The 11,584-nt window shown below is 32.8% G+C and overlaps 1 protein-coding gene across 1 annotated transcript; it reads left to right on the top strand.

Annotated features, from left to right (window-relative positions):
• Nucleotides 1-1,676: 1,676 nt before the first annotated feature.
• LOC129906613 (SET domain-containing protein SmydA-8) lies at nt 1,677-11,287 on the top strand. The gene is made up of 4 exons (XM_055982426.1): nt 1,677-2,201; nt 9,942-10,268; nt 10,324-10,550; nt 10,625-11,287. The coding sequence occupies exons 1-4, from the start codon at nt 1,855-1,857 to the stop codon at nt 11,206-11,208; spliced, it is 1,485 nt and encodes a 494-aa protein (XP_055838401.1). The 5' UTR covers nt 1,677-1,854; the 3' UTR covers nt 11,209-11,287.
• The last annotated feature ends 297 nt before the right edge of the window (nt 11,288-11,584 follow it).

Genomic DNA, 11,584 nt, shown 5'->3' with positions numbered 1-11,584 from the left:
CTACAAATTACAAATGAGATAATTTCGAACTCATATGTTCCAATTTAGCCCCGAAATGAAGTGACTAAAATGATTTTATCTATTCACAAAAGAGTAGGTTCTGGGTGCGTTAGTTGATATAAATTTCATAGCTCATTTCTTGCAAATCATGTGGTAATTATCTTATTTTGAAATATAATTTGTATTGATAAATTATCCATTCGAAAATTTAAGAAACAATTTTCCTATTTTTTTAAAAGATTTTTATTTGATTTGATTTCATGTTAAATTTAAATTAAATTTTTATATTTTCATGTTAAACATTTCCATTGATTTGTATATAGCTGAAATAAGTCCACAAAAAATACAGAATATTTTTTTCGCTATTTAGAACCCCAATTATCCATTCACCGTGGAATTTCAGATAAAAACAATATAAGGACAGGAGCGTACACTCCCTTGGGGCAAGCGGGGCGTTGCCCCGGGGCCCCCGACCGACCCCAGAGCCCCCACTGGAGACAATGCAGAGAAGAAAACTGTTAGCATAAATTGAGTTACGAAGTAACCAGGGAGACAAATTATGTCATTCAGTGTAATGTATAATGCATTGGTAGCCACACAATATATGTATATTGATTTTAAAAAAAGTTTACCCCAGGGGCTCCAAAAAAATAAACTGCTTATTTAAAAGAAAAATTATAATTTTATCTTAGGGCCCCAAAAAATATTACTTGAAAAATCTTTGCCACCACAAATAATACAAAAATATTATTTGAGGATCCTCAAAAGTGGTTCAAAACAATCAAATGGAAAATTAAATATAAATTCAGGGGCCCCAACATAAATACATCAGGGCCCAAAATAAAAACATTACGTTATTGGTGGCATTCCGAATATTACTTCAGAACAAAGGCCCCAATACCCATTAATTCTTGGCTCCAAAAAAATGATATTATATTTAAGGGGCCTCTAAGCACTTAATTTTGAGGCTCTAAAAATAATTTTTCAGAGGCCCAAAAATAAAAAAAAATATGTGCGATGATGGAAAATAAAATATGTATTTATTACTTCAGAACAGAGGCCCCAAGAACTATCAATTCTTAGCTAAAAAATTTTTATTTTAGGGGTCTCTAAATATTTAATTTTGGGGGCCCCTAGTACAAGTGCTTACTACTTTTATGAGAGACATTTTAAGTAAGTATGGCAAAGTACATTACGAACATATTAAAACATTAAAATAAACCTAAAAATAAATAAGCCATACAAAAAAAAACGTATGGCGTATACGTAATTTTTTTTTGTAATTAAGGGGCCCCCAAATATCAAAGGGGCCCCAAAATTTAGTCTTACCCCGGGGCCCCGGCGACTCAACGTACGCCACTGTATAAGGACCATCTTAATGTACATAATGTAGTTATACCTACATAATTTCAAGAATAATTTTTTTTATATATATTTTTTAAATCTTAGGACGGAAACGCAATGTAAATTCGGCATGTTCGATATTATTTATACTAGGTAATACAGTGCTTCAAAACAAATTAGATACACACTTTTTGCTTTGAAGAACCATCATGATGTTACATCTACGTATTTTTCAAAACATTATAAATTTAGACCAACTAATCTTGTCACTATATTGGATCTCTTCCGCCCGATCAGCATTATAGCATCTCTTTGCGCATACACATTCTTAGATATATCTCGGATATCGTGCTCGACACACGACAAAGAGCGAGCTATTGAACACTTTTTATTCGTCGCAATTAATCACCTTGATCGTTTGGCTTGATCCTTTCGCGATCGTTTCGTTCGTTCGTTTTATTTTTATTACCTACGCAATAATTGGTAAAAAATAATAATTACGCAAAAATTATGAACAAAATTCACGTGGAAGTCGATGCCCAATTCGGTCGGATTATCGTTCTCTCGGACGATGTCAAAAAGGGTGAAGTTGTTGTCGACGAACTTCCATTTGCTGTCGGTCCGAAACAGCATAGTGGAATAGTTTGCCTCGGATGCTACATGTATTTGCAATTTGACGAAGATGGTGATTCGATTGATCGATGCGAGAAATGCGATTGGCCATTATGTGGTATGTGTATAGAATCGGTGGATCATAATTTGGAGTGTGAGGTTTTCCAGAAGGCAAATGTAAAATTTGCTGGCAATGTGAGTGCAGATGGCGTATGCACTCAATTGGATTGCATAACTCCTTTAAGGTTAGTTTATAGCGCTCGAAGAAGTAAGCAGTATGTGCTCTGTGCATTTTGTGTTTATTTTAGTTTTATTGATCATGTTTTTTTTTTTATACTCACACAAAAAAGTTTGTTGTTGTTTATTTTAAGAAATTTTTAATTTATGTTGTATGGGATAAGAAACATGTTGCTATGATTTGAGTCTAAAAAGAAAAAAGACAACAAACTATGAAAAATATCAATAAAAAATGATGCTTTATGAATGTTGATAGCCGTTTTTATAATATTTTTCGCAAATAAAACAGTTGCGAAAGTATGGAAATAAAAAATAAAATGCTTCGAAACTAAACAGTCAATTCAAAATCTTTCTTTTTTCGTCTATATTTGCCAAGAAATACTTGAATTTTTTGCGGTTAAGGGAAATTAAATAAGCAACCTTGCATATTTTGGCCATGATTTTTTTTTTCGCAAAGTTATAGGTACTGAACAAATTTTGTATTACAATGGCGGGTTCAACGCAGACCTGAACTCAAGTTCTGAATTTTTAGAAGCTTTGATTGGTCAGGTGTCATAAAAAATAATGCAAAATTTAGGTGACATTTGGTTCTGACCAATCTGATGCCCTTTTTTAATAATAGCTGGGTTTAATTTTCACAGTGATCCATATCTGATCTATATATATTTGCGTTACAACAAAAGCACACTCAGAGTAAAAATAGTCATAATAGGGACTATTTTAAAAAGTTAAAAATGGTTATTTGTGAATATTTTAATTGTCAACCGAAGTAATCTCCAAGTTAGCTATTAAGTAGTCAATTTCAACTATTAAAACAGTTATTTAGTTAATTTGGAGAATACTTTAACTGACTATTAAAATAGTCACATGTCACAAACTGTTATTTTCTCTGTGTGCAGGATTATGCTTTGTTGTTGCAACGCAAATAAATATAATGATTTCATTTGGATTGAGGTGAAAATAAAACACGGCTAATGTTAACTATAAAAGATCAGAAATTATGTCCAGTCGATGCGCTGAACTGTTTTTACTTTAACTTATATACCAATCAACTGTCAACACTTGAAAATAATTTCGCAACATTTTTTGATCTTTAACGATCTCAATTGGGTTGCGATCAGGTCAGAAAAAGTTGAGCAGCGTTATTGATCAAAATATCCACATTTATTTAACTTTGTTGACCATCACAAATAAACGTATTATTGTGTGTAACAAGTATTGGTTGCTTTTACAATCATTTGAAGTTTAAGCCCAGTATGCAGCTCTCGCTAAATTTTAGCTGACATTTTTTCGGTTTTCTTCATTTCTATCCCCAGTGCTAAATTGTGACAGATAACAAAAATACAGTTTCGAACAAAATGTATTTTTCCAGCTAGAGCTAACGCATATAACTTGGCCAAAGTGTTTGAATACATTTTAGGTGGGATAAATTTTGGAGAGAATTTTGTATGGAAGCTAAAATTTATGCATAATTCAACAATTTCAACGCTTAGCTTGGTATCCTAAAATAGCTCTATTTCCTGCCAAGGTTGAGTGCTTATTACCAATTAAAAAACCGAATTACTGTTAGTATGCAGACTTGTATGTCTTTATTATGAACTTTGAATTCGTCTTACAATCTTCCTCAATGCTGTTGGTGAAATTTGGACCTAATTCAAAATAAGTTCAAGTGACCTCAACTCCAAAAATTTATAAAGCGTTTCGCCCAGGTACGCTTTATAAATTTTTGGAGTTGAGGTCACTTGAACTTATTTTGAATTATATTCAATCACTCCACTTAAAATAAAAATAATTTTAATAATTTTTATTATTTTTGTTATTTTTTTCTTCGTTATGAAATTTGGACCTTTCGTATGTTGCTTCTATAAAAGCATTGTGCTTATCTTTGACACTCTTCCACCGGAAATCATACCCGTGTTAACGTTATCAAATGCCCTCTAGAATGCTATATATATTAGATCAAGTGGTGGTCGGAATTCAACGCACTGCTCAGTTATGATCCTCAGGGTAGTGAAACGGACCTGTACATGATATCTAGAGTAATATCGAAAACTACAAAATATAACTGCTACCGATTGGAAACAGGTTGTCCAAATTTAAGTCAAACCTGTGAGACAGCCGATAAAATCAACCGAACGAGGAAATCGATTTCTAAAGACAAGGTGCTATACATAATTTTTGTTTGTGCATGTGCATTATATAGCACAAAAAATTTGCTTTTGAAAGCCATTTTTTTGGTAGCAGTAGTAAATATTATAACACGAGGCGTTCAGAATAATAAATGAGTCCTAATAAAATTTGTGCATTATTTTGAACTTTGAAAAGCTTTTTCTCAGGAACTAAAGAAACTTTTGAAATATGAATGCGCAAATTAAAAAAAAGAACTGGCAGCCACTGGGGACCGTGCTATCTCACTGTTGGAAATAAGTACGATAAACTGCAACTAAATCTAAGGTGTGACTGTAATTTTGAAATTTAAATTTTTGGTCTGTTTCTTTTTTTTTTGTTTTTTGTTTTTTAATGAACATTCACATTAAAATAAGATGAAGTTAACATTAAATTTAACTGAGTTTAAGTGGATCAACTTATTTTAACCTTGTGAAATTTAATATGAGCATCATCTTATTTTAAGGTGCCCTTTTTTCTCTCTGTGTACCATTTAATATAAAAAGAAACCCTTAATCTGTCGGACCTTAAAACATCCAACCTATAGATAAGTGGACTTGACACATTATTATTCTGAAATCACATAAACATTATGAGCTGAATTTATTCAGCTATACTAAATTCAACTTTATTATGTTTTGCATGGTTCAATGACATTTTATCAAAAAAAAATTAATGTGTCTCTAACACAAACGAAACTTTTGTGGCACACTATATTCGAATTGCTTTTTTCTTATTCAAATACCAGAACCAAGACAATGATGAAAAGAACTAAATAATAAATCTGCTATATTTATTTATTTTTAAATGCCTAGATATAATAATATTGTGTTTTGTGAATTTTTTGCACATAATATGATACTCATTGCCAAAAAATATTTACCCAGCGAGCGACTCATCTTGTGTGTTGTCAAAAATTATCCTACCAAAACAAACTTATACCCAGACGATCAAAAGTACTACACCCAATCGGTCGTGCAAATGTCTCTTACAAAAAATCTCACTGAAATCGAATATAGCCCGGTGCTAGGGAGATATCTTGTCGCAAGTGAATTAACATCCGCGTCAGATATTCTTATAGAAGAATATCCTTTCGCATATGGACCGAAGCTCAGTTCGTCTGTTGTTTGTTTGGGTTGTTTTGTACCGGTAAATTGTTATTTGGATGAATCTCAATGTCCTGAGTGCAAATGGCCTTTGTGCAAAGATTGCATAATAAGTGGAGTTGAAGCTCATCAACATGAGTGTGAAGTATTTCGATCAGCTAATGCCAAGTTTTATGTCATTAAAGATGATGATGAATATCATAAAAAAAGTGTATGTCTTCAGTTAGATTGCATTATGCCTCTAAGGTATTTAAAATAATTTGGAAATTATCATCATCTTTTATTCGTACACAATAAAGGTACGATTTTTAAATGTTGTGCTGAAGCTATATCTCTCTTGTTTTCTTTTCATGCAATCAAAATATTCTAGCTTAAATAAATTGGGTGATCACAATTTAAGAAATGGGCAAAAAATATAAAATAATTAATAAATTTTGATAAAAAAAAGTTACGCATACACCCCGGTGTACCTATTTTTTTTTTTTATTTGAACATCAATTGTGTATGATACATATATCGCTAAAATTGGTCGAAAAATAAGTTTAAAAAATGTATTTGTTCTGGTATCGAGGTGATATGTATGTATATAAAAAACAAGTCGAAGCAGGATATTAGTCTTTAAATTCGCCACAAATTAAAAGTGGTAAACGAAAACGTTGAACCTGGATATAAAAAATCAATCTTGCTAGTGAAATCACTTAGCTTGATAAGGAGTAATTACTGGGCTGCTATTTCAGTAACCATGTGAAACTGAGATGCATTTTTACCCTTCCAGTGTAAATTCCTCGTATTAAAATGAGAAAAATGATATAGCATCAGTTTTTATATTGAGAATATGAATTGAAGTGAATTTTTTATCTTGTGACTGTAATTGAACTGTAAATGAATTGAAGTGAATTTTGTTCTTGTAACTGTAGTAGGAAAACTCGCGTTTTTAGTTCCAAGAAAACCATATATCGTCGGCTAAGAGTGTAAACCTGCTAACTGGAGAGTACAATTTTCTAAAAAATTGACTTAATTTGGAAAATAAATTATTAAAAATCAGCGGTTGCACCTACTATAACGTGATGTACCTTTTTGTAAATCTAAAAACCTTGTCTATTTCTTATTTAAAGCTGTTTTATGATAAAAAAATTACAAAAAAATTAGTGGACAAAAATGTTAATTCCTTTCGAGTAAAACTTGCAATAGCTTCTATAATTCCGAAAGAACAAAAATTTTCCGGGTGGAAAATTGTCCGTGTAAAACTCACAATAGGGCAATTTAACACGTATCAGTGTCAAAAACAGTATGCAACTGGGTACATAATACGTTTTTTTCATCATCTCTCTCAGCCTCATGTTAACTTCAGGTGATTTGAAGGCCAACTATATAATCAAGAATGCAGTTGTTCTAAAATATTAAGAGAATATGTAGGTACTCTTTTTTTTTTTATTTATTAATAAGATAACTGTTGATTTAAAAAGTTTTGATGGAGTGAACAGGTATTCTTTGGGAATAATGGAGTAAGCTGTTTTAATCATCACTCAATTTGGGTAACTTATAAGTGGAATTGAACGAAAATTTTGATGTCAGACGATGCGCCTTCCTTAGACCTTTCAAACTGCATACCTAACTCAAATCCGTTCAAAAGTGGAGTAAGCAGGTTTACACTCTAAGCAGACGATATGGATACCTCCATTCCCGAGTTTGCTGTGGGGTCTTAGACAAAACTTAAAAGCAGGTTTTCCGACATCCCATTTGGGTAAAATGCAACATGTCATTGACATTTAGTTTTAAAAGCTACAAAATGTGGTTATATAGTCAAAATCTGCATGTGAAAAAATTCAGATTTTCAAAATTCCATTATTCATAGTTCTGTCTTATAAAAAAAAACTGTTCCGAGGAGAAACATCATTGCTTTTTTGAAATATTTATGTTTTGCCAATTTGGCCAGTGCTAAACCCTTCATTTAAAGCAGGCAACATGAACTTAAGTTCTGAAATCTTAGAGACTCTGATTTGTCAGGTGGGGGTGGCACACAAAGTAAGGTGACATTCAGTAACGTTTCTTGGCATTTAGTTACAATTTGTATGTGTACATTTTTTGTCTCTGAAAATTCAGATGGGTATTTTTGTGTAAGTGAATTATGTTAAATGTTATAAGTATCAAATGTGAAAACACTCGAGAAACCATAAACAAGAGTGTTTATATTTTATTCGAAATTTGTTTCCAATATCCACATAAAAGGATAGCAGAAAGAGATATGATGCATAATAATCAATACAAATATTAGTTAATAATTCTTTTTTTACATTCACTCTTTATTAATCTAAAAAACAAATATTCTTTTTTAAAGTCAATCCAAGAAAATAGGAAATGTCAACTGAAATTCAAATGATTTCTTGCGTTAAGGCTAGACCACACCGGAAGGTATATGCGGTAGCGGTACGGGTACTTGCATAAAAAAAATTCTAAACTCGAACATTAATGTTTAGGTGTGGAATTTTTTCCGGTGTGGTCTAGTCTTTTAAATTATAATAAAACAAAATCTGATCTAAAGTTCAGTTGGTGGTGTTGAACCCAGCCAATTTTATTTCTAAACAGAACCTTGCCTGGCATGTTTCGCAAGTACTCAGAATTTAAATGAATCAAAAAGTTGCATTCATACCCTCCTTTCTATTCATCACTGAAAATAAAACTCTTGTATGACAAATTTTCCAAAATAAGGCAGTTGTTTAAAGTTGAAAAACGTTATTAAATAATAGCCATTGTTTTAAGGTAGTACTATTTTTCTCTGTGAGCGGGTTAATTTCCAAACCAAAATGAAATAACACCCACTTTAAAAGGGAAAACGAACTTCTTCCCACCAACAACAAAAAATACCCGTGTAGGTGTTATTGCCACTCTGAATAAAGGTAATCGCAGTATTATCAGTGATGGGTATAAGACTTGGTGTAGATCGCCCAAGTAACAATTTTACTTGCATAAGGTCCATTTTGTTCGATTCGACAAGCTATATTTTGTATACGTTTAGTTTAAGGCTTACTTACTCAAGTGTCAAGTCATCCATTTTGGAAGGAAAGGAGGTCTCCTAGAAGTGTTAAGAAGAAGCCTTGTAAATATCAGTTGAATAAGACCTTTATAAGACCTGTTTGAACCGTTCTAAAGAAGCCTTGTATTTTCAAGTGACAGAAGGCCTCTATAAGACCTGTTCCAAGAGGTTCTTGTAAGTATGCAAAGTTTTTATCCTGCAGATATGCAATGTTTGTAACGCATTAGAAAAAAACATTGCATAAAATAATATTCTCATCATTTCACAATTTCCAAAAAAGGAAAAGAAACAGAATAGGAAAAAATTAAAATAAATAAAATAAAATGTAGAAAATGCAAAACAGAAAAAATCAAAAGAAAATAAAAAAAATTAAATAAAATTCAATAAATTCGTTTTTTTTTTATGCATAAATTCAACATTTTCTACAACACCTACAACAACTTCTATAAGGCCTTATGATAACATCCTACGCAAGTAATCCGGTTTGTGCATTAGATAAACCCTCTGCAGGAAGACCTCCGTAAGGCCATTTTAAGCTGTTTGTCACAAGCTACTAGATGGTGGATTACCTGAGAAGGAAAGTCCTATGCAATTTCGGTTAAATGCGCCAAAATGATTTGCATAAGACCTGTCCTTCTTATGAAAACTAAATTGTTACTTGGGCGGTGGATATGGATGAGCATAATGAACCCGACTATACGCACACTATACATAGGACTTCAAAGTATCCCTACTAACAATTTTGCTTCTATAATGCTTCACAGAAGCAACAATTGCATCTGTAAAGCTTTATAGAACCAAAATTGTTTGTCGGGATGTCCAAAGTTGGCTATACGCAAAGATTATTTTGCATTCAAAGAATCATAGGATTTACACAAACTTTGTTTTTAACCTAACTTTGGACATACCCCTCTGCATTGAGCCCAAGAAAGAATAGGTCTGTTCGGGTACTGCCTAAAACAGAAATATCTCTTTTTTTTTGACAAAAATAATGTACAAAACCACACCATTCCAGAGTACCCAAACAGGAATTGGGCTAAAAATGTTGAAAAAAGTAGAAATATTTCTGTTTAAGGCAGTACCCAAACAGACCTAATGTTGAACGGAGGCAGCCCCACAATACATCAGTATTTATTGTGTTTATACTTTGCAATGTCTTTGTTTTTAGAGTAAGGCTTATTTACATTTATAAAACAAAAGGTCTAATAACCCACGGGTCGTGGGGGTTATCTGTTTTTAGATGGAGAAATTACGCCCATGGGGGTTATTACTGTACTATTTTTAACTTTGAACCAGCGTATATTCCTTAAAAAATTCTCAAAAACTGTTCACACGATTTTGATTAAATTTGAGATAGATTCATTTTAATTAAAGTTTAAAGAAAAAACATGTTTGATTTTTTTTTCCAAAGTTAACATTTAACTAAATTATTCTCTTTTTAGAGTCCTAATTAACAAGGAGCTCGATCCAGAACGATGGGAAAGAGAAGTAGCTCCAATGGAATATCATGATCAGTCACGCCGTCAAATGAAAGATATCTGGAATGCCGATCTTGTCAATGTGGCTCAATATTTACGAGGACCATGTAAATTGGAGCGATTCTCTGAGGAATTAATAATGAGAGTTGTTGGTATACTAGAAGTCAATGCTTTTGAAGGTCGGACAACTCACGGTCATACAATCAGATGTTTGTACCCTACGACTGGAATACTAGCCCATAACTGTGTACCAAATACAGCTCGAAGTATTTATCCAAGTGATCGATTCCGGTAAGATTTTTACTGTTAAACTAATTCTCATATTTTGATCAACCTTTTATTCTAGAATTCGTTTAAGAGCCATGAAAGATCTCAGAGCTGGTCAACAGCTTCACCATTCATACACCTTTACTCTCAACGGAACAGCAGCTCGACAAGAACATATTAGAAATGGAAAGTTTTTCACTTGTCGATGTGAAAGATGCACTGATCCTACGGAGCTTGGAACATATTTCAGCTCATTCAAGTGCATTACATGCGAACTTGGTTTTCTTTCAACGATTGATCCATTTGGTAAAAATAGTCTAGTGATTAGTCCAAATTTTCGAAAGTTCGAAAGAATCATATTTTTGTTTGTTTCGCTTTAGATTCCACGGCTGATTGGCGATGCAACCACTGCAAGTTCACGACACCTGCTGAGGGCATTCACACGAGCGTATCCACCATGCAAGCTGAAGTAGCCGATGTCCAAGCAATGGATATGAGTCCAGAACGTCTTCAAGAATGCGAAGCTCTGCTCCGCAAATATCGCTTGATCTTACATCCAGCTCACTTCATTCAAACAAGCCTTAGGCAAAGCCTTATTGAAATGTATGGCCGGGTTCATGGTTATGAAATGGTTGAGCTACCAGATATCTTGCTTGAACGGAAAGAGGAACTATGTCGTCAAGTTTTAGGAGTTTTAAATATTTTTGAGCCTGGACTAAGTAGAGCACGAGCTATGCTATTATACGAATTGCATGTGCCATTGGTGCTTCTAGCCAAGAGTGGCTTTATTGCGAAAGTCTTAAGTATAACCAATCTAAAGGAGAGAATCCAAGAAGCTGTGAATATTCTTGAAGAATGTGTAAGTATACTAAAGTACGAAGACACTGCATCGCAAGAAGGAATGTTGGGAAGGGTAGCCAATAAAGCATTGGAATCACTTAGGTTAAGTATTGAAGGAATGTAAATTTAAAGTATTATAATATGCAATAACAAGAACGGATAAAAAATAAAGATTAATTTGCAGAATTATCGGAAGAAGTTAATTTTTTATTTTTATTTATTTATTTATTTTTTTTTTTTAAGACCAAATTCAGACATATTGGCTGGATATTATCGTCTCTTAAAGTTTTATCTCGGTCTGGTTGTAATAGCTGGCAGTTCTCTGCGAAAAAACAAAAACAGCGAAAATTTTGTTTTACAGCTTTAAGCCTAGTACGCTGCTGATGCGAAACGAAAAATGTTCAAGTCTGCAAAGTCGACAACGAAAATGCTAACAAAAAATATCATCGAGTAGGGTCAATGCAAATATGAAATGATGGCAATTCTTTTTTATAAATATA

The sequence above is a fragment of the Episyrphus balteatus genome, chromosome 1, assembly GCF_945859705.1.
Source record: "Episyrphus balteatus chromosome 1, idEpiBalt1.1, whole genome shotgun sequence".
In the NCBI taxonomy this organism is placed as follows: domain Eukaryota; kingdom Metazoa; phylum Arthropoda; class Insecta; order Diptera; family Syrphidae; genus Episyrphus; species Episyrphus balteatus.
This window is presented reverse-complemented; position numbering and strand designations above follow the sequence as displayed.

Excerpts from the sequence above, each read along its gene's own strand:
- LOC129906613 (XM_055982426.1), top strand. The coding sequence starts at position 1,855 with ATGAACAAAATTCACGTGGAAGTCGATGCCCAATTCGGTCGGATTATC. Across the intron at positions 2,202-9,941 it reads GATTGCATAACTCCTTTAAG|AGTCCTAATTAACAAGGAGC; the intron begins GTTAGTTTATAG and ends TTCTCTTTTTAG. Across the intron at positions 10,269-10,323 it reads TATCCAAGTGATCGATTCCG|AATTCGTTTAAGAGCCATGA; the intron begins GTAAGATTTTTA and ends CTTTTATTCTAG.